The sequence below is a fragment of the Lynx canadensis genome, chromosome D1, assembly GCF_007474595.2.
Source record: "Lynx canadensis isolate LIC74 chromosome D1, mLynCan4.pri.v2, whole genome shotgun sequence".
NCBI lineage: Eukaryota > Metazoa > Chordata > Mammalia > Carnivora > Felidae > Lynx > Lynx canadensis.
Window position 1 is genome coordinate 108,741,941 of NC_044312.2, and position 22,916 is coordinate 108,764,856.

At 56.9% G+C, this 22,916-nt stretch overlaps 1 protein-coding gene and 1 long non-coding RNA gene across 2 annotated transcripts; both read left to right on the plus strand.

Moving 5' to 3' along the window:
- The first annotated feature begins 5,984 nt into the window (after positions 1 to 5,984).
- Positions 5,985 to 9,913, plus strand: LOC115526468. Its single transcript, XR_004344128.1, has 3 exons — positions 5,985 to 6,194; positions 6,849 to 6,956; positions 9,811 to 9,913. It is a non-coding gene; the product is annotated as an uncharacterized LOC115526468 (long non-coding RNA).
- Positions 9,914 to 11,543: 1,630 nt separating this feature from the next.
- On the plus strand, positions 11,544 to 18,554 carry CDC42EP2 (CDC42 effector protein 2). Its single transcript, XM_030333363.1, has 2 exons — positions 11,544 to 11,633; positions 17,012 to 18,554. The coding sequence occupies exon 2, from the start codon at positions 17,381 to 17,383 to the stop codon at positions 18,023 to 18,025; it is 645 nt and encodes a 214-aa protein (XP_030189223.1). The 5' UTR covers positions 11,544 to 11,633; positions 17,012 to 17,380; the 3' UTR covers positions 18,026 to 18,554.
- The last annotated feature ends 4,362 nt before the right edge of the window (positions 18,555 to 22,916 follow it).

Below are 22,916 nucleotides of genomic sequence, written 5' to 3' on the forward strand. Positions count from 1 at the left end.
CTTCTTCCGCTCTCTCTTTTTCCCGGTAGAACGAAGAACATTGCCTCCCTGACCTGTGCCCAGAGAAGGCAGAGCATCTGTCACACTGGGTTTCTGTCCAGCCCCAACCCTGATCCCCGCCCCCGCCCCTGCCCCAGGCCCCTGAGGCCTCTGTGCTGAGGAGGTGTGCTGGGCTGGGGCCCTGGGCCCGGGCTACAGAGCAAGCATCTGGCTGCGTGCCCGGCCCTCCCCGCGCAGCCCTCACACGCACGCTGTGGTCCCAGCCTGACCTCTCCATCTGGAGGGGGCGGCCGCACGGAGCCGTGCCAAAGCTGGATTCCCTGGTGCCGACCCTGCCAAGTCGCACAGCGTGGCCCGGTGCTCGCCCATAACCCCGAGCGCTTGGACAGCAGGGCCCTCCGGGGTCCCCCGGCGTCCCGTGTGTCCTGGCATCTGGGGAAAGGCGGTCACTGGTCAGATGCGGGGTGGGTTTCTGCCCAAAGCTGGCAGGCTGCCCTGCCTGGTATGCCAAAGCCAAGACCGGAAACCCCAGCTCCTGGGCCGAGGGAAAGTGCGAGAGGGAGCAGCGGGTGTCAGTGCCTATGCCCTGAGTCAGAGATAAATAGGTGATTGAGCGGTGTCCAACCTTTGCCTCCCACCTGGGACAGTGAGGTGGAATCAACGGCAGGTCTGACCAGGCTTGGGTGAAACTGGTCTCCCTTTGAAAACAAGCAGCTGCGGTTTTGCTTCATTCGTTTTATAGGCGCCTCGTCTGAAGACAAGAACCAGGGACAAGCCCCAGCTTGGGGAGCTGATTCTCCCTCAAGATCCCCTGCACGTGAAGCACCCAGCTGCGGGGTAGGGGACCTCATGTCTTTGTCTCCGGATGTGGCATTTGGGGAGTCCCGGGCCCCCCTTCCACAACCTTGAACCCCAGTTCAGGAATAGCATTTGTACGTCTACCAATCCCAGGGTCGGCTAAAAGCCTGCCCCTCCCCGCCTTGGAAAACCCTTGCCTGGGAAGATTCACCACCAGGCCCTTGGCCATGATAAACAAGCCTCTGAGCCCTTATCTCGTGAACCCATGTGTGGCTCTCAGGGAGCCACGGCTCTTGGCAAGTATCCTGGTGTTGCTGCTGAAGAAGCCTCGCAGGGAATTGTAGTGTCTTTGTCCTCACTTGGCAAGGTATAAAGCCCCTTTCCCCCTTATTACAGACTCAGCCATCTGAGTCCAGAGGCCCTGTGAGATGGGGCAGTTGGCAGAGGGGGAGGAAAGACCCGCGGGGGGAGGCGTGTGCAGGGCAGACGGAGGCAAGGGGGTGCAGCCTCCCGGGTGAGAAAGCAGGCGCTCAGCATGAATGGGAGCGCGAGTCCGTTGCCTGGATACGAGTCGTGTGACTATTGGAAGTGATCGGGGAGGGCCAGAGCAGGCATCTAAAACTCGAACAGAAAGCAGGATGCGAACCCCAGATTGCAGACAGGTCTGGCGGGCATGTGCCTCTCTGCCACCAGACGGTCCCTTTGGCTCTTGTCAGGAAGTCGGTGCCCAGCTGAGCCAGCTGGCTGCTCCTAGGCCCCTTTTGAGCTGGGTCGCTAATTTCTGGAATCTTCCTCCCTCTCGCTCCCGCCTGCGCTGGGGCACGCGACCTCTGGAGTAAGGCTCTGGGAGGGCGATCGGTGAGGAGGGAGGGTGGAGGAAGCCGAGGAGCCGGGGCCTGGCCAGAGCGCCAGGGATCCACCTGCTTCAGAACCCCCTTTCGCTCAATGGCACCTCCTCTGGTCCTGGGCGTGCCCGTGTCCTCGGGACACAAGCTTTAGGGTGGAGCAGATGGTCCTGAGGAAACAAAGTCTCTGTACTCTTACCCAGTTCCACACCTCCATGTCCCAGCTGTTGTGCCCCCTCAGGGCCACCAGGGCTACCAACCACCTCTTCTGGTGCCGGTAGAGCCTGAGGCTGCCCTCGCTTAACCCCTGCATGGCCACCTTTTAGAATCCAGGCTCTGTCTCTAGGAAGGTCAGGGGTGAGCTGCTGAGGGGAACCCAAGTGGGTCCCCAGAACAAAACTGGGGGCTTGGGGGCGGTGGGGGCACCCGGAGGGGGGCTGGGGCAGGGCCATGACTCTGCTCCTTGGGGCCCGTATCCTGCCTTTCTGCAGCTACTTTGGGCCCGGTGTTTCCTTTCCCTTGACCTAGGGTCACCCAGCCCGGCTCAGCCTGTCTTGCAGCTTCCCCTGGTGCTGGGAGTAGCCTTTTGGGCTGATATTTCATTTCTGTTTGGGACACATTTCCTTTCCCCTGACCCTGAGGCTCCTGGCCGAGCCCCCCACCCCACCCCAAGAACCAGTCTTGGTTGGCCACACGGGGCTCTTCCTCCGGACTTGAGCCTTTGAACTCACCATGAAGGGCCTTGACTGATGGCGGGGCAGGGTGGGGGTTAACATTTTAAAATTTATTGAGATCTGGCAACATCACCTTTACCATTTTAACGGGCACCATGCTGTGCTTTTTAGTACACTCGCAATGTTGTCTGAACGTCATTACTATGTGATTCCAGAGGATTCTCATCACCTCTGAAAGAAACCCCATCCCCACTAGCAGTCACTACCCCTCCCCCTCCCTGCCCCATCCCCTAGAAGACACAACTCTACTTTCCTCCTCGACAGACTTGTCTGTTCTGGGCGCATCATAGAAATGGAATCATACGACACGTGGTCCTCTGTGGCCGGCTTCGCTGAGTGTCCCGTTTTCAGGGGTCACCATACCGTAGCAGGTGTCAGTACTTAATTTCTTTTCCTTTTTTGAGTGATTTCCCATCGTACAGATAGATGGCATTTTCTTCATTCACTCAACGGGGTGATGGACCCTGGGGCTGTTTCTAGTTTGGGGGCTGTTGGGAGTGACGCTCCCTGGAGCACCTGGGTGGCTTAGGTGGCTAAGCATCCAACCCGATTTGGGCTCAGGTCGTATCTCACGGTTTGTCAGTTCGAGCCCCGCGTCAGGCTCTGCGCTGACAGCGCAGACCCTGCTTAAGATTCGCTCTTCTCCCTCTCTCTCTCTGCCCTTCCCCCGCGCATGCTCTTTCTCTCTCAAAACAAACTTTAAAAAAAAAAAAAGAATGATGCTCCCGTGTTTGTGTGAACCTAGGATTGGTGGAGAAGGGGCTTTGGGTTTATGGCGGAAGGAATGCAAGCAAAGAGGAAAGGGAGGAGGAAGGAGAAAGGAAAGGGGACAGAAAGAAGTGGTGGGCCTGGAATGGAGCTTTGGAGCCAGACCGCGAAGTCAGGAATGCCTCGCAGAGGAGTTTGGACTTGACTCCGTGCACCCCAGGGAACTGGTAAAGGCTTCGGAGTGGAGCAGATGGACAGTATGGAGCCTGTGCCTTAGGCCTCGCGGTGCCGCAAAGGGCAGAGTGAAGCTGGGAGAGGCTGGAGGCCAGAGGCACCTAAGAGCTCTCGGAAGACAGAGCCTCCCAGTACCTACTCTCGATTCCTACGGAAACAGTACCCCAGTTTCCCTGTGGGGAACCACTCCCCCCTCCTCACTCCTCCCTGGCCTAAACCAAGCAGCACATCGCATCTCCCTGGCCTCGGTGAACAGCCAGGGATGGGCAGGACCTAAGACAGGGCAAACACAATGACTCCCCAGGACTTCCGTGGAAGGGGTAGAAAAGAGGCAGCCGCAAGGGTGGGGCTGCTGCAGCCATCTTGCCGCCATGAGGGAAACCCATTGTGAATATGGACTAAACCAGAGGACACAGAGCCAAGAGATAGAGGTCAGTGCCAGGCCACGTTGTCTGAGCTCTGATGAGGCTCGCCCCCCCAAAATCTAAGCCACAAACACCACCCCCCTCTTTTTTTGCTTAAACTAGTTGGAATCGAATTTTCTGTCATTTGCAACCAAAACAATGAAGGCCTGATCCAGGACCGCAGGATCAGGATGACTGCCAGGGCACAGACGGAGAAGACACAGCTCAGGTAGGAAGACAAGGGAGTTAACGTTTCTGAGGACGTACGGTGTGCACTTTGACACGGAGATCGCGTCGAACTCCCAACAAACCCTGCTGGCAGGTGCTAAGAGGTTGGAGGTCACCAGCCTGAGTAAGTGACAGAGCTGGGATTTCAACTCCAAACCCCTCATCTCTCCAACCCTGCCACGCTGACCAACCTGGCACGTAAACAAGGACAGACTGAAAAGGAGTCACAGGTAGCCGCCCAGGGACCTGGGAGTATGCGAGGAAGGAGTTGAGGAGAGGTGCTTAGGGACGTGCCTGGGACTACCGGGGGCAGGTTGGGACTGAGGGGGGCACCCAAATGGCTACCGGGCTGGGCTGTCCGGTGACAGGAGTAGCACTCTGGCAAGGAGTAGGGACCGGACAGGTTGATCTGGGAGTCGCCTACATAAAGCTCACTGCACTGAAAAGCTGCCGAACTGGGAGGTACCGGGAGGCACTGGGGGTCTGCCTGAGGGGTGGGGGGTGGTAGCTGGAGGTGGAGCTGACATTCCTGGCCTCCCAGTCTGTGGGTCACTGAGGTGGCTGTCACTGAGGTGGGACTCAGCTGCAGTCGGACATTTGGACCCCTCTGTCATCCTGGGTTCTCTATCCTTGAGCAGCCGGGCCTATCTGCTCCCTCTGGGTCTGCCCTAGAAATGCCAGGCCCCCAGGGGCCAGCCCGCCCTTCGACCCACCTGGGCCCACGGCCAGTTCCAGATTCCCCCACCCAGACCCACCCTCCTCCTCAAGCCCCGGGCTCCCTGCCCCCACCCCCTGCCCGCCTGACAGCTGAGAGGCCAGCAGCTGCCTGGGCCAAGGGGCCCCTCCGAGGTCTCTGGGACAGCTGCTGCCCCGTGACCCTGCTGACCCCTCATCCCCGCACACTGCTCCCTGAGGGCCCAGCTGAGCCTGGCCTCCTCTGCCGGCTCCATCACTCCCAGATCTTCCCAGACTCTGAAGCATCTGCTCAGAAGGAACCCGGGGCCTCCAGGGCCGAGTCAGCCGCCCCCCCGGAGGGGTGGGAAAGGGGAGATGCCGGGCTGGCTGAGGCGGCCCCTCAGGGCAGCCGCTCTCCCAGCTTCTCTGCTCCAGGAGCAGGAGGAGAACGGGGCCAGGGTCTGGAAGGCGCGGCCGTTCCTGATTCCCGCAGGCCCTTCCCGAAGCCCACGTTCCCCTTGAGGACTCCGTCCCCGCCAAGTGCTCTGCCCCTTCGAACATCTAGTAAGAACATCTAGCAACCGTGGTTTACCTCTGCGGATGGGAGTGGAAGGGCTAGGAGTCAGGGGCAGGAGGGCTCGGAGAATCAATCGTCCCGTCCACGCTCCTCTCCCGTTGGAAATCTTGTGCGGCATGTGGGGAATCCTTGAAAAGAAAATATACACAGCATGATCTGGTCCCTCCAGCTCCTCGGTTCTCTGTGTCCCGTCCCCGTCGATAATCCCCCCCCCCCCCCCCCCGTGAATCCGTCAGGATGCCTGCTTCCCGAGGGCTGGGCACCTGACCCGTCCCTGCGGAGCGCCTCTCGGGCGGTAGGCCCACCGGAGATGCCTGCGGAAGCAATGCTCTGTCGCCACACATCCTCCCTCCGGCCTTTCCCACACGGGCGCCTGGAGAGAAGCAAGCCTCTGCCTCGGCCTCTGCCTCTGCCATGCAGTCCTGGAGCCCGAGCCCATCAGTGCGCCCGCTTGCTCCTGTTCGCAGACGCTGGCTGCTCTGTGTCAGGATCGGGTTGGGATTCGGAGGGGACCCCAGACAGCGCCTGCCCCACCCAGAGCTCCCCTCCGGAGCAGAAACCCCAAGCAAGCAAACACCAGGCACAGGGGGAGGCGAACGCTGTGGAGGAAAGCAAGCAGGCCGGGCAGAGGGGGCGCCAGGGAGGGGAGGGGCCGCAGAGAGGTCCTTGGGTCCAGGCCCTTGCTTCCCAAACCCTGTCTCCTATACGGCCCCTTCTCGCTGTCCCCAGCACCCTGCCATTCTTCCGCGGATTCGCTCCTCTGTTCCTCCCTCAGGTACCTAGTATGTTGCAGGTACTCTGGGGAGACGCTGGGAGCTACTGTCCAGCGGGGGGTGCGCGTGAATCAGTTGACGGTGGTGCGGCCACGACAGTGGCCCAGGGTTTCTCCGAGGGTGCCACATGGGGACTTGACATCAACCGGGGGTTCGGAAGGCTTCCCTGAGGGAGAGATGCCCCAGCTGAGATGCCCCCCAGGCCTGCGAGGGGCCAGGTGAGGCGAAGGGCGGAGCAGGCGCAAGGGGCCGCCCCTGCAGCGGAGGGGGGGGGGCGGAGTGGGGGGCGGGGAGCGGGTGGTAGGGGCCCCGCCCAGGGACTGTGGACCCGGAAGCCTGTCAGCGGGGGCATGTGGCACCTCAATCACGATGCCAGGTGGAGAATGAGCAGGTGGCACATCATCTTCTCCCCCAGGACCCTCCATCTTCCTCGGTGGCCGCACCTTCCTCCCTTCCCTGCCCCACCCTCCCCACTCTGAGTCATCGCCCTGGACTGGGCTCGACCCCCCCCCCCCTTGTCTCTCCATGGGTGCCGTGGCCAGTGTGTCACCAAATTCCAATCTTTCTACTTTATTATCTCCAACTCTGGCTTTTACGCCACAGCTCAGAGTCAAGTTCTTTTTCCCGAACCGACTCTCCGCAGAGTCGCCCCTGCCCCCGGTCCGGCCCCCCTCCAGAACCCCCCCCCCACACACACACACACAGACTCCAAAGTGACCCTCCTAAGCGAGACCGTGCAGCCAGTCCACAGGAAAAGGAACGAGGAATGGCCCTAAAGCCTCCGAACAGGCGGCCAAACTCCCTTATCGTAAGAGACACAAACTAAAACCACACCCAGGCTCCTTTGGCTTTGTTTCATTTTTCCCTCTCAGGCTGCAAGAAATCAGAGAGGTCGAGGACCAGATGCTGGTGAGGCTGAGGAGAAAGGGGCCTTGCACCCGGCCCATGCCCTGGAAGGACAAACAGACAGAGCTGACCAGGTGACACCTGCGCGCGTCCTTTCACCCCTACGCGCGTAGGAATGATTGCGCAGCTTGTGCGCACGCGTGCGTGATTCGGCCTTTGCACGAGGTGACCCGCCGCAACGCAGATTGTCCTGGGAAAGGGCTGGAAACACCCCACGCGGGCTCCAGCTGAGAGCTGCGGGGGACAACTGTGACACCCCGGCACGCTGTGTGGCAGCAAACATGTGAAGGTGACGACACCTTCCGTGTCCTGCTATGGAGTGCGCTCATAAATAGAAGGTTCGCTAAAGAAAAGCCAGGCGCAGAACAGTGGGAGTAGCAGAGGCTCCATCAGGTGCGGTTTCCCGCATGCCCTGCAGAGTCACCTCCACTGCCATTGACAGTGGAGCCTGTCCTCTCCCCACCCCCCACCCCCATCGCCACCAGGACCTGCAGTACGTTGGGGCCCTACTTGTCTATATGTTGCCATTTGTGTAAAAAAGATGGGAGGGGCTTTGCTTGCATGGGCAAAGCGTATCTCTAGAAGTGTTGACAAGAAGCTGATAACGCTCGTTGTCTTCTGGGAGAACGGGTGCCTAAGGAACAGGGGTAAGAGGGGCACTTTTGCCTTTAGTCATACTGGAGACTCTGGAAAATGGAGCAGTGGTCACCAGTGTAAGAGGGATGGGTGCTGGGCAAGGAAAACAGTGCTCACCCGCGACCCTCTTAAGACTGTCCCCCTCTCCTATGCCATGGTCTGCTGGGTATCTCTTGTTTCCTGATCACACCATGCATCTACGTGTAGTCCTCCTGGCCTTGGCCTTTGTCTCTGCCGGCTCCACCTGCGACGTCCCTCCTATTCTCTGCCTGGTAAACTCCTATTCACCCATTAATACCCTGCTCAAATATCCCCTCCTCCTTGCAGTTTTTGCAACACTCCCATCTGCTTCCTCCCCTCTAGCGTATCGAATCCTTCTCACTCCTGTTCTTATTAGTTCTTCTTTCACTCCGCAGTCACTGACTGAGCCTCATCCCTGCTGGCCTGGGACAGTTAGAAGTGAGTCAGAGCCAGCCTCTACCCTCAAGGCCCTCCTTTATGGCACAGAATGTGCTATTTTAGAATTGGTTACTTGTTTCATTTGGGGTTATCTGTTCCCTGAGGGCTGGGAACCAGCCTTGGCCATTCTGTGTCCAGCACAGCCCTAGGCAAGAGGTAGATACAAATAGGAGTTTTCTTTTTTTTAAAAATTTTTTTTTCAACGTTTATTTATTTTTGGGACAGAGAGAGACAGAGCATGAACGGGGGAGGGGCAGAGAGAGAGGGAGACACAGAATGGGAAACAGGCTCCAGGCTCTGAGCCATCAGCCCAGAGCCTGACGCGGGGCTCGAACTCACGCACCGCGAGATCGTGACCTGGCTGAAGTCGGATGCTTAACCGACTGCGCCACCCAGGCGCCCCACAAATAGGAGTTTTCAAAATGAACACTGACAAGATGTCTTGGAGAGGTGGGAAGTGTTGAAGAAGACCCCGGCTGACTCTGTGTTCCCCAGGCCAAAGGACAGCCATGCGGTTTGGATGCTCCCAGAGGCCTCTGGGGGAAATGCCTGGGCTGGTCCCTGCTAGGACAGAGCTGTCACCACTCTGGAAACCCCCATGGCTCTGGGCATGGGTCCAAAGTCCAGACCCAAAGGAAAGTCCCCCCGCAATGCCCTGACACCCAACTCCCCAGGAGGGGTTCGAGACAGAGACAGAAGCTGGGGGCAGTTCCGAGGGGACTCTCATCTGGAATCCCAGCCTCTGGTGGGTCAGAGTTCTCTACAGGAGGATGGAGGGCGAGGAGGGCAGGGCTGGAGCTGGCAGGAGCCCAGGGGAGGAAGGAAATAAGAAACAATCAAGGAAAAATCCATTCCAGGCCTGGGGTTGGCTGAGGCCATGGGGCCCTGCAGGCTGAGCTCGGGCTGGAGTGGGGGAGGCTTCCTAGGGGTGGACTGAGCTCCTGCTCAGCTCCCTGCTGCCCTGTGGTCCTGGGGGGGGTAGGGGTGCTGAGGCCCCTTCCAGATACTTTGTCTCCTCTCACTGCCCCCCCCCCAGGTTCCCCCCGCCCCCAGATTATCACTGCCCTTTCCTTGTGACTCTCTGCCCCCAGACCTGCCCCCAAACTCCTGGTCACATTTTCCCCCTGCCTCCCAGGGCCTAGCTCTCCAGGTAAGTGGGGCCTTGGAGAGTTGGCTCCAGCCTGGTTTGGGGGAGGGGGGCTTCCCCACCGGCCCCTCCATCCTCCCCAGCTAACCTTGGAGAAGGCGGCTTCCAATTCTCTCCCTCTGGGCCCACGGGGGCTGGGGCTGATGTGGATGGTTTCCAGGAAGAAGGGGCTGGGAGGGGAAGGAAGGGCTGAGTCAGTCACTGTGTGGTGATTACAGGGCCCCAGTGGGGGAAGCAGCCACGGGGTGGGAGAAACGGACTAGACCCATCTCAGGGCCAGGGGGAGCTCCCAGTGGAGGAGAAGGAAGTTGAATAGCCCATTCTAGGCACTGCTCCATCATAGCCAAGGAAGGCTATCTAAGGAAGGCCTCTAACCCCTCCCAAACGTTCTTCAGGCTCCTGCCCCCTCAGCCACCAGCGTGTCCAGGAGGAGCCCTTCCAATGAGAACAGTCCAGGCCTTGGCTGAGGCTTTATTCCCTGGACATAGGCTGCAGGCGGGACAGGAGGCGGGGCACTGGCCTGGATGTCTGTTGAGTCAGAAATGCAGGACACCCTGGCCATCCCCTGGCCCAGGATCCCAGCCTCCCCGCCCACACTCAGGCCCTTACACACAGCCTGAGAAGTTGCGTAAAATAGCCAATTTTAGCAAACGAAATCCTGTTTCATAAATGCGCATTAATTGCAGGGCTCCCACAGCAGCTGGGTGTGTACGCGAAGATCCTGTCTATTCAGCAAAACCTCCAGGAGAGGCGCCGTCAGCTGGCTCCTTAGGGATTCCTCCAGCCCCAGGCAAGTGACATAACTTCATCTGTGAATGGAGAGCGCGAACCGCTCACTCGAGTGCCTCCAGAGCACAGAACCCACCACCAGGCACAAATCACACCTTGGATGTAATGTAGGCTTTGTGTGGGCCCTGAGCGAGCTCTGGCTGATGGCAGGAGTATGGGGAGCGAGCACGTACATGGAAACTTGTCACATCCAGGTGGACTTAAAACAGTCCCCAGGACACAGATGGTGGCTCCTATGGCTAAGGGCCCTGGTTAGGAGTCGTGGGCTGGCAGCCATGCTGGACAGATTACTAACTAGTCACTGAGGGAGGGGAGCAGGGGCTAGGGCCAGGCTGAAGGGACCAAATCCGCTGCTCTTTACCCATCCCTCAGTGCTCCCCAATAAACCCCTCCAAAAAAAAAAAAAACAAAAAACCCAACTCTTCAAAGAGTTTTGGAACTGGTTCCCAGTTTCATGTGGTCTTGGGTGAGTGTCTTTGCCTGTCCAAACTTCCATCCCTGCAACTTTCCGTTTTGTCACCAGCTCTGAATGCAGTTCTCGACCCTTCCCAATCTCCTTCCCCCAAAGGAGGACTCTCAGCAGACATAGGGTAGGGGGCTGTGCCTCAGCCGCATTCTTGCAGGCCCAGGGGTAGTGCTTAAGGCTTGGCACAGTGCTGTGTCTTCTCCCAGGGTTGTGTTTGGGGTGGGGGGGGGGTGGGCAGGGCAGTGGGGACGATGGCTGGGTGAGAAGCCTGAGGCAGGAGGAAGGCCTAAAGCCCAAAGTCTTTCACTTTCCGCTTTCTGGAGGAGCAGATCACTATCAGGGCCCTGAACTTCAGTCTTCCGTCTTTCCTGGGGCGCTGCATCCCCAGCGACAAAAACCACACCTGGTCCCTGCTAGATGCTCAAGTGTCTGTCGGATCACTGAATGGAGCAAGGGCAGTTTCCTTCCTCTATCTCCAGGGCCCTGTGCAGGGCCTGCCCTTCAATAAATGCTTCTAGTACTGAATGAATGAATGAATGAATGAATGAATGAATGAATGAATGAAAAAAACGAAGACGGAACGAGTCTAAGTATGGATTCCACCCCCTGTCCCAGAAGCCACCTAGACTGATGACAAACGGGCATACCCAGGCCACTCTGCCAGCACACCCTCAGTGCCCTCTTTTCTAGGGAGAGGTAAACTCCTGAAAGCTCTCGCAAGTTTGTAGTATTTTAACTCAGGAGCCTCCAAGGCCTCATTCATTCCCTCAGTGGTCACTGAATACACTTGCGCGGGCGCCTCCTCCGACCCAGCCCTTCAGGGAGCGAACGGGTCCAAGGACGCGCTCGGTGAATTCTGACGAACTATAATTCGGCCTTCCGGCTGCCGCGCCCTCGGCCCTTCTAACACCGAGTTTGGCTCCGACAGGCACAGCCAGAGTCTACGGAGACCAGCCCGGGCACCCGACACCGCCTGGCCCGCAGCCGTCCGAGCCTGCACTGCACCCCACGTCCGCGCGGCTGCTGGACCCGGGCGCCGCGCCACCAAAGGGGGAGCACAGGCGGGGCTCGGAGTGGGGCGGGGCTGTGGGCGGGCCTGGTTGGGGCGGCCCCAGCATTGGCTCCGCGGGCCAGGGGCGGGGCCTCAGGGGCCACGGATCGCACTGAGTTCACAGCCGGGAACCCGTCCCATAGCCTCGCGGTCCAGCTCCAGAGCTTTCGCAGCCCGCGGGTCCGCCGCCTGAGCGCCTTAAGGTGAGTTCCGGCCGGGACTCTGCCGCCCTTCCGCGACGCCCAGGGGGCCCCCCAGCGGACCACCCCCGTGGCGCCCCGTCCTGGGTCGCACCCGGGTCCCTGTGTCACCTCCGCGCAGGTCCTTTCCCGGGAACCTCGGGTTCCACCGTGTTTCCCGCCCGCGCCTGGGTCCAGGCGGCCACGCCCGCGCCCCCTCCGCCTGCGAGGCGCCGCGCATCCAGATCCCGAACTCGCGGTCCCGCCCTTCACCCTGAGCCCTCGTCCCCGTCTCACACTCGGGACGTGGGAGCGCCCTCCCGCCGCCCAGCGTCCCCGCCCGGGCTAGGGGTCGTATTTTTAGTCGATGGTGAGGTGTCCTCCTATCTTTAGCCGCGGCCGCGAGTGTCCTGAAACGGATCCGGGCTGGGCGCTCGGGCAGAGGGCGGGGAGGGGTCTACGCTGAACCCGAGCTGGGGCTGAGGAACAGGACCCACGGGAGCCAGGGGTGGGGGATTGCACGTCCGAGGTCTGGCCCTGCGCCTAGCGGACACTCGGACATCGCCCAGGCCGGAAAGCACGGGGCAGGCTCCTCCCAGAGCTTGGAGACCCTGGCAAGGTCCCCGATCGCCCCTTTCCCCCTCTACTGTCGTGTTGTGAGACCAGAACACCCCAAGAGAAGAAGATCCCTCAGACAATCTGCATCTGGTACGCGAACGTGCAGCTCCTTAGGGGGCCCTGCCTGGAGCCCGAAGCGCGCTGGAGACCCTGGTGCGCGCCCGGACTCCTCTGGGAAGCGAGGCGACAGAGCGAGCGAGCGAGCGCGCCACCTAGCGGCCGTGGAGCCGAGCGCCACTCTGCACAGGGACCCGGGGCGACCAGACCTCCCGTGGCCCGCAAAGGGGACTCTGCGTAGGCTGCCTCCAGAGCAGAAGGCGGACGCTTGGAGGATGGGGGCTGTTGTTCGGAGCACTGTCCCCGGAAAACCTACAGTTATTTGCTGAATGAATGACAGGGCTGACAGCGACCCGCTAACCCTGTCTGTTGTACCTCTGCTCTCACTTGCACTGTGGCAATAGGGTCTTCCAGTAGCCCTCTGGTGACGACTTCGTCAGCCCATTTTATAGATGGGAAAGGTGAAGGCCAGAAAGGAGAGGCGTCTTGCCCAAAGTCACAGAGTGAGGGCTGCTCTTTGGACCTTTGGCAGGGGGCTAGTACTCCTCAGGGCAGGAGGGGCTGTGCCTAGAGGAAGTCTTTGCTCCGGAGGAGGCCCAGGGCTCCTGGCCAGAGCAAGCCCACAGGGCTGGGCTGGCTCCCCTCTGCTCCGCCCACTGCTGAGGGAAGCCACCGCTTCCAGCCCCTCATACCCTGTCCCGGCGAAGAGCTCATTCTCATCTCTCTGGATCCACGCAAGTTTGGGGAGACGGAGACGACCGGTAGGACTTACAAGGAGGAGGCCTGGGGACCCAGTGGCCCCAGCCCAGCTGGGAGCCTGTCTCTCTCCTTCCCTGCAAGCAGTTTTCAGAGGTTGGGTGGCCTACTGCGTCAGAGCCACAGGACCTGGCTGGGTACTAGTGCCCCCTCTTTCTCTTCCCAGCTGGGTGACCTCAGCAACGTTAAGGTCTCTGAGGTTCAGCTTCGGCCTCTGCAAAAGGCAGCCGTGACGCCCACCGTGCTGTGCCTGGGAGCGTAAAAGTGGGGACTCTGCAAGGGCAGCTGGAGCCTGGGGTCTCACGCTTGCCAAATCCGAATACTTGGGGCTTGATGATTGCAGTTCCCAGCTCTCCCCTGGGTGGCTTGATGCCGGTCCAACCCTTCCCCCTCAGCCTCAGTTCTCCCCACATCTGGAATTGGGCGGGTACGGCTGGCTCCGAGTGAGACAGCTGTCAGGGACGCCCGATCTGTTGTGGAAATACTCAGGCTGTCTTGGCGCCCTACGTGATGAGCGGAGGGGGGCCGGGGGAGGGGGGAGGGGGGACGACAAACCCCACCAGTCGGCCCCACTCTTCATGGCTGGAAAGGAAGGAAAGGCTGTCTCAGGGCCGCTCGCCTATCAAGGAGACCGGTAGGATGTGTGTTGGGGCGCCCCCAGGTCTGGGGTGGTGGGCACAGGTGAATGTCTGGTAGATGAGTGAGGGACGGGATTCCACGACCTTGAGGCGCCCACTGCCTCCCCCACCCTCCCCCCAGCTCCTTCCAAGCTTAGCTGGAATTTCGCCACTGGAGAGTCATTCCTTTGTTTCCTGTTAAGCTGCAGGTGCTCAGGGAGGGGCAAGATGTCCGGTCTCTGTGGCTCAGTGTGACTGACCTAGGGTGTCCGGTCCTGGGGTGGGGTTTCCTGAATGAGGGCCCGGGCTGGGAGTTGGGACTCTGCCTGTCCTGCATGCTCCTTCCTCCTTCCGGCTCCCTCCTGCCGGCCCCCTCATTCCCTCCTCGCCCTGCCCAGCACGGAGAATGGGGCCGGCCAGGCCTCCCAGCTGCGGCCCCGCCCCTCCCTGGCCCATTTCCCACCTGCTCAGCCCCTGCCCGCCTGGGCGGTGGGAGAGGGGGGCGCTCATCTGGTTACCCTCTGGATGACCTTGGACAAATTTCTTTCTTTGCCTTCCGTGCTCTGCTTCTACATGTGGGCTCTCCTGTGGCCACGTAGGAGGCCAACCCTCCAACAGCTGTGGGAACGCCGTTGAGTGCTCGTAATGCTTCCTTTTTCTGTTAAGCTGGCATGACACCCCCTCCGGGTTGCATTGTTTTTTCCACGTTAAAAATAGCTTATTTTCTCTGATTACATGGATAATATGTGCACCTAAATAATACATGTGTTTATCATTAAGAATTTGAGGGGCGCCTGGGTGGCTCAGTCGGTCGAGCGTCCAATTTTTTATTTTAGCTCAGGTCCTGATCCCAGGGTCGTGGGATCAAGCCCCGTGGCGGGCTCCATGCTGAGCTGGAGTCTGCTGCTCTCTCTCTCCCTCTGCCCCTCTCCCCCTCTCGTAGTCTCTCTCCCTCTCTCTCTCTCTCTCTCTCTCTCAATCTCTAGAATAAAAATATTACTTATTTTTGGGGCGCCTGGGTGGCGCAGTCGGTTAAGCGTCCGACTTCAGCCAGGTCACAATCTCGCGGTCCGTGAGTTCGAGCCCCGCGTCGGGCTCTGGGCTGATGGCTCGGAGCCTGGAGCCTGTTTCCGATTCTGTGTCTCCCTCTCTCTCTGCCCCTCCCCCGTTCATGCTCTGTCTCTCTCTGTCCCAAAAATAAATAAACGTTGAAAAAAAAATTTTTTTTTTAAAATATTACTTATTTTTTTAATTAAAAAAAATCTTTTAAGTTTATTTTATTTTGAGAGAGAGGCAGCAGGGGAGGGGCAGAGAGAGAGAGGGAGAGAGAACATCCCAAGCAGGCTCTGCGCTGTGAGCACTGAGCCTGATGCAGGGCTCGAATTCAGGACACCATGAGATTGTGACCGGAGCTGAAACCAAGAGTTGGACGCTTAACTGACCGAGCCAGCCAGACACCCCTAAAATAAAAAATATTTTTAAAAACTGAAAAAGAAAGAATTTGAGCTTATAAAAAAGTACGGAAAAGAAAGGCAAAGTCATCTGAAATTCTGCCACCTTGAGAGCACCACCAACATGTTGGCAATCATCCTTTTCGTATTTGCATATATCATTTTATAGTAACAGTAGCAAATATTACAGATAATTTTGACTGAGGACACCCTTCCTCCCACATCACTGACCTCACACCCCATCCCTGCCCCCCATCCCGATCTACATAACCCATATGACAACCTGGTGCTGGCCTTCCAGATTCTTCCCTCTCTATCTCTTTTTAATGCTTATTTATTTTTGAGAGAGAGAGAGAGAGAGAGACAGAGCACAAGCAGGGGAGGGGCAGAGAGAGAGGGAGACACAGAATCTGAAGCAGGCCCCAGGCTCTGAGCTGTCAGCACAGAGCCTGACAAGGGGCTTGAACCCACAAACCGTGAGATCACGAGCTGAGCCAAAGTTGGATGCTTAACTGACTGAGCCACCCAGGCACACCTCTTCTCTCCTTTTATCTACGATATAATCCAATGCCGACCTGTATATGTAGGTACACACACATGCATATATATACAGGGAAGGGGTAGAGGGAGGGGAGTTGATCACTGCTGTCAGAAATGGAATCTTCTAGGGGCTCCTGGGTGGCTGAGTCGGTTAAGCCTCCAACTTCAGCTCAGGTCATGATCTCACAGTTTGTGAGTTCGAGCCCTGCATCACGCTCTGTGCTGACAGCTCAGAGCCCAGAGCCTGCTTCAGATTCTGTGTCTCCCTCTCTCTCTGCCCCGCCCCCGCTCAAGCTCTGTCTCTCTGTCTCTCAGAAAAAAAGAAAGAAAGAAAGAAAAAGAAATGGAATCTTCTCTACTACATTTTTGCATTTTGCTTCCCTCCCTCGGCAATGCCTTGTGCAAATCCCTCCAAAATGTTTCTGGTTCAAATTTTATTTATTTTGAGAGAGATTGTGAGCAGGAGAGAGGCAGAGAGAGAGGGAGGGAGAGAATCCTCAACTCGGGGCTTGATCTTACAAACCATGAGATCACGACCTGAGCCGAAATCAAGAGTCAGGCGCTTAACCAACCGAGCCACCCAGGTGCCCCTCTGGTTCAAATTTTGAAATGGGGTGATAGCTTGCTCTGATTAAATGAGATGCATTTGCAAAGAACTTAGCAAAATGCCGGGCACAGAGCAGAGCCCCCCAAAGTATTTGCACCCTCCACTCTACCTTCCACTTAGGTGCTGGGCAGGGGGGAGGGCGAGTAACTATGTTGGACTCAGTCCCAGAGGTAGGAACTGCTAACCTGGAGGAGAAAAGAGAAACTCCGAGGTGCCCTCACTTCTAGGTGGGACGAGACTGGGCCGAACAGGAGGTGTCCGTCATTCAGCCCTGCGGGCTGAACACCTCCTGTGTGTCCAGGTCTGGCACAGACAGGGTGGGTGAGACAGGGGTTACAAGATCTCTCTCCTTGGTCAAGTACGGGATTGAGACAAGTCTGAGACCCCCCCACCACACACACACACAACTTGACTCTTATGTCTTGGGGCACAGCTGATGTGCGATAGGGGGTGATGAGCAGAGCCAGGGACCCCAGGCAAGGGACCAGAGCCAGGATATGACTTTGCATATGACTTTGGGCCCCTCACTCACGTTGCCGGGCCTCAGTTTCCCCACTTGTAAAGGGAGGGGCTCGGTGCTGGTGATCCAGGCTCTAAGGTGCAGTGAGTCTGTAAGTGACCACAAACTTCTCGCAGGGTTTCTGCAGGAGAGTGGCCCCACTTGGGCTCCCGGGGCTGACGCAGGGGGCCCAGAAATGAGACGGATGCCTCTGACTTTTGTCCTTCTGTCCCTGACTCATACCTCTGGTATTTCAGCTCTTCAGCCCCAGACCGGACCGGGGAGCCTGCGAGAACAAGACCGGAGAGCCCGTTGCTGCCCACCAGAGCGCCACCTTTCTGCTGCTAATTTTCCAGAGCATTTTCAACTCTTCTGGGAGAGAGTGATCTTTGTTATCTCAGCCCTCTGACTTCACTGATCATTAATCGTCCTTTTTCTCATTCCTCCGGCCAACTTCAGTCACGCCCCACACCCTTGTCTGGGCCCTTGGGCAAGGTTTGGGTGTCTGAAAACCCCCCTCTGGGTGTGTCCAGCTGAGGTGGTGAGAAGAGGCAGCCGGAGGCCGTGGTCCCCGAGGGTGCGCTGTCCCCAGCCCCTGCAGCCCAGCCCCGGGCGCGGAGGTCGCGATGTCCACCAAGGTGCCCATCTATCTAAAGCGTGGGAGCCGCAAGGGCAAGAAGGAGAAGCTGCGGGACCTGCTGTCCTCGGACATGATCAGCCCGCCGCTGGGGGACTTCCGACACACCATTCATATCGGCAGCGGCGGTGGCAGCGACATGTTCGGTGACATCTCCTTCCTGCAGGGCAAGTTCCACCTCCTGCCAGGGACAGCGGTCGAGGGACCCGAGGAGGACGACACCTTGGACCTCCCGTTCCAGTTCACCCGCACTGCCACGCTGTGTGGGCGGGAGCTCCCCGACGGGCCGTCCCCTCTGCTCAAGAACGCCATCTCCCTCCCTGTCATCGGGGGGCCCCAGGCCCTCACCCTGCCCGCAACTCAGGCCCCACCCAAACCCCCTCGCCTGCACCTGGAGACCCCACAGCCTTCCCCACAGCCTTCCCCACAGGAGGCAGGGAGTGTGGACATCTGGAGAATTCCAGAGGCTGGCTCTGCCCACAATGGGCTGACGCCCGAGTCAGGGGCCGAGGAGCCCTTCCTGTCCCATGCCAGCTCCTTGCTCTCCCTGCATGTGGACCTGGGGCCTTCCATCTTGGATGACGTCCTCCAGATCATGGACCAGGACCTGGGCCACGTGCAGATCCCCACATAGGACCACGGCTGGCCAGGCCGGGTGCTCAGGGTGGAGTGAATGCTGGAGGCAGGGGGTGGATGGAGCCCTGGCCTAGACGTCGGGATCCCTAGGCCCCCCTGTGTGGTCACTGGCCAGTGATTTCTTTTCTTTGAGCCTTTGTTTCCCTCGCTCCCACCCTCTCCTCATGGGCAGAGCGTGCCTCATTGCCTTCCCCTAAAGCTCACCGAGGACACGTGCAGAAGTCAGCCCAAAGTGCCCTGAGCATCTCGGGCCACCTGGACCCCTCCCCCCCAACTGCTCCTCCTCCCTGAGACCCCTTGGATGAAGGCTCCGCCGAAATGGAGTCCCCTTTCCACCTCCCTTCTGCCTCAGCCCCATGGGATGCCCTGACTGGGGGCTGGGGAAGAGGCAAGGCACAGCCAGCCAGAACTTTGGTGTCGCTGTCCTGGACTAGGAACGTGGCATTGGTGACCGAACGTCCCTCTGCCCCACCCTCGCTCACATGACCGGGAGATTCTGGTCGCAATAAAACTTGCTGCTGCTGACAGTTGTGCTCCCGGCACCCTCGACCCGGGTTTCCTCCTGAAGACAGACCAGCCTCCACGACCGGGGCTGACCCTGGGGGAGACCCCATTCCCAGAAGGCAGTGTGCAGGGCGGGCCCTGCCCTTGGGAAGCCTCTACCCGATCCCAAGCCCATAGTGAGAAAGAGGCAGGAATACACCAATGCCACCTAGGGAGACTGCAATATTGCTGCAGGTGCTTAACAAGAGGGGGCTGAGCACTGGCGTCGTCCAGGCGCTGTGCCCAGGCTGCTGGGGTCTACCGGGGGAGACCCAAGAGCGAAAGAGTAACCCCAAGGCCTAGTGCAAGGGACCAGCAGCTTCTCCAGCTTCCGAAGACTAAGGGGGCACACGGGCGGGACCGGCCAGGCCTGGGGCTGGGAGGGACCCAACAGTGCCTGTCAGCGGGCTCGTCGCCACCTACAGGGCACCCAGGTATGCTCCAGGTGCTGGGGATATCACACAGCCGCGATCCCCACTCCTGTAGCTTATATTCTAGTGGGAAAAGGATATTGAATTTGTAAGCAAGTAGGGCGAGTTCCAACTGTGCCGAACACTATGAAGAAAACACGATCGCGAATGCTTGGGGCCTACATGCAACTGGTGTCAGGGCCCATTAGGATAGATGTGATTCTGAGCCAGACCTGAGGGCTGAGATACGCTCGCGCATAAGCAAAGGCACTGGGGCACCAGAGTGAATGACAGAGGAGCTGCCATGTGGTGAAAAGAGCATAGATCTAAGAGTATGACCTAGACTATGTGAGACTGTTTCCACATCTCTAAGAGGTAGTCAGTGCGACCTACCGTGCAGGGTTGTGGGGAAAACTAGGGATAACACTTAGGAATTGCCACAGGGAGGGTATTCAAAAATGGCTACGGACATAAAGGAACTCGGAGCTTGGGAACGAGAGGACTGTGAAGCACGAAAGGCAGGTTGGAGTCAGCTGGGAACAGCTTTGCCTGCTAGGCTGAGCGGAGGCAGTGGGGAGCTGCAGACAGATTTTAAGCAGGAGAGACACATGGTCAGATCCGGGTTCTAGAAGGGTCACCACCCAGGCCAATGAAAGACGGACCAAAGGTCAAAACGGAGGAAGCCCGTGCAGGGTGAGGAGGACTGGACGAGGCAGGGACAGTCAGGACGGAGGTGGGGAGAGCGTTAAGATGGGGCTTGGTGTCTGATTGGTACAGGCCACGTGGGCAGCTGGAGGCAAGTTCAAGCCTCAGTTTCCCCTTCTTCCATTCTCCGCTGGTTCTTCATCCTTCCGACCCTGTGGATCCCAGACTCCCCCCTCACCCCCAGCCTCTCGCCTCCAGGTCCTGTGTCAGATTTCATCGCGCGGAGGCTGAATTTGACCAGGAGGCATTTTGCTTGGGCTGTGGGGGGGGGGGGGGGGGAGGGGGAGGGGGGGGAATCTATACAACATGAGATGTACCATTTTAACCATTTGTAAGTGCATAATTCAGTGGTGTTAAGTGCATTCACGTTATTCTGCAACCATCACCACCATTCCTTTCAGAACTTTTCTCATCTTCCCAAAGTGAAACTCCATACCCATTCAATGCTAACGCCCCATTCTCCCTTCCCCCAGCCCCCGGCAACTGCCGTCTACTTCCTGTCTCTATGAATCTGACTGCTCTAGGGACCTGAAATCAGTGGAGTCACACAGTATTTGTCCTCTTGTGATCGTCTTATTTCACTTGGCGTGACCTCTTTGAGGTTCATCCACGCTATGGCAGGTGTTGACAGTTCCTTCTCTTAAAGGCTGAATACCATTCCATTGTCCCTCTGGACCACATTTTGTCTATCCATTCATCCATCAGTGGACACATGCGTTGTTTCTACCTTTGGGCTATTGTGAATAATGCTGCTATGAACACGGATGTACAGATACCTGTTTGAGTCCTTGCTTTCAATTCTTTTGGGTCCATACACAGAAGCGGAAATTGCTAGATCATACCCTCAATCTATGTTGAATTTCTTGAGGAACCACCATATTCTTTTCCGTGGCAGGTGCACCATTTTACGTCCCTGCTCAACTTTTTCCTTTTAGTCTGAACATTCTGCCGTCATTTAGAGATTAGGGGTTTCACTATCGGTTGTGGGGCTTTAGCCCGGGCCTGTGACGCCCCAAAGCCTATACTCCACTGCAACCTTCTTGCCCCAACGGAAGTTCTGTATCAGAACTGGTCAAGCGTGAAGACCAAAGGTGGGGAGCTGAAGGGCTAGCAGCTTCTTGCCTGGAGGCTCCCTCTCAGTGCTTGAACGGCTTGTCCCTTCCCTTGGAAGACAAGAAAAAAGGAAACCTTCCTTACAGCTTTACCCAGTTGGAAGGCTGCACCTGACCCTGGACCAGAGTCAAGGCCAGAGTAGCCATGGGACAGAGACATGCCTGCCCTAGGTTCCCTGGAACTGTCCCCCACCCACCCTGCATCAGGCACCCACCCAAGAGACCTAGGAAACCACTCGGAGCTGCTGGAGAAAGGGACTTAGGCAGGGGGCCTGAAGCATCAGACTAACTGAACTAGAAACACCTGCTTGCACCAAGGTAGCCAGGGATGGAAACATGGATCTTTCCTCTTCAGCTTGTACAGTGCTGTTCAGGCATCATGCCCTCCCAATACCACCCACAAAAAGGAATTTCCCCCAAATAGAGAAGTCATTGGACAGCCAAAAAAAAAAAAAAGACAAATGTCCGTACAGTCTGCTGTTTTAGATGCCCAACATTCATGCATGACTTGCTATAATATAATATAAACCTCCCTAGTAGAATGGATCTATTCCTATTTCTGTCAAAAATAGATTCACTCTTTTTCCAAAGGGAGATAACTCAATATCTTGTCAATGATCACATCCACTTGCAAGGCCGGGAATTCTAGATGTTCATTCCTCCTGCAATTTTTTTTACCAGCCCCATCTCAATACTTTGCAAACTCTGAACTGTGCTATAAAGTTAGTTATCACCAATACACCCTATATTCAAAAGCGGAAAGCAGGAGAGAAGAATGGGAGAGTTAAAATATATAAAAATAGACTTGATGCAGCGAGAAAAGAAACATACGTAGAAGCTACGGACTCCTTCAAGAATTTTTTTAAGGACTTTTAAAAAAAGTAATCTCTACCCCCAACGTGGGGATCGAACCTACAACTCTGAAATTGAGAGTCGCACATGCTCTATCAACTGGGCCAGCCGGGCTCCCCTTTTACCATTTTGCCTCGTTTCCTTTATCTCTTTGCCTACAAAAACTTTTTTTTCTGACCTTTTGAAAATAAGTTGCGGACATTACGATAGTTCATCCCAAGTGCTCTAGCATTCATTTCCAGGAAGTCTTTTTTTTTTTTTAAAGTTTATTCATTTATTTTGAGATAGAGGGAGAGGGAGAGAGGGGGCATGGGCAGAGAGGGGGAAAGAGAGAAAGAGAACCCCAAGTAAGCTCCATGCCTCCATCATGGAGACCAACGCAGGGCCCGAACCCACGAACCATGAGACCACACCCGAGCCAAAACCAAGAGTCAGGTGCCCAACCGACTGAGCCACCCAGGCGCCTCCATGAAGTCTTTATTTAGCTCAGTTTTGGTTTTATTTGACTTCTTCAATCTGTGGATTCGCATCTTTCGTTATTGTTGGGAAATTATCGATCATTTTCTCTTTATTTTTTTTTTTAATTTTTTTTTTCAACGTTTATTTATTTTTGGGACAGAGCATGAACGGGGGAGGGGCAGAGAGAGAGGGAGACACAGAATCGGAAACAGGCTCCAGGCTCCGAGCCATCAGCCCAGAGCCTGACGCGGGGCTCGAACTCACGGACCGCGAGATCGTGACCTGGCTGAAGTCGGACGCTTAACCGACTGCGCCACCCAGGCGCCCCGATCATTTTCTCTTTAAATACTGCCTCGGCCCCCTTTCTCCCTACCCTCTGACGCCCCAACTAAATGTATATTAGATCTCTCTATGTATCTATGTTTCTGCTCTAATTCTCTATTTTCTGTTCTTTTGTCTTTCTGTGCAATGTTAGGGACAATTTCTGCCTACCTATCTTCTAGTTTCTATGTTCTCTCTTCAGCTGTGAGTAATTTGTTTAAAGGATTCATTGTGTTTTTAATTTTGGTTATTTTATTGTTCCGTTGGAGAAGTTCTATGTTGTTGTTTTAAAATTCTGTTGTGGCATTTCTTAATAAGCACTTGTCCCCTGAAGATGTTCTTATGCTCGTTTTTAACTCCTTTAAATGCAGTAGCAATGTTATTTTACGGTCAGCATCAGATAATTCCAACATGTTAAATCTTTGTGTGAGTCAGTTTGTGTTTTATATTTTTTGTACTGGTTCTTGTGAAAGGCTTCTTTTTTCTT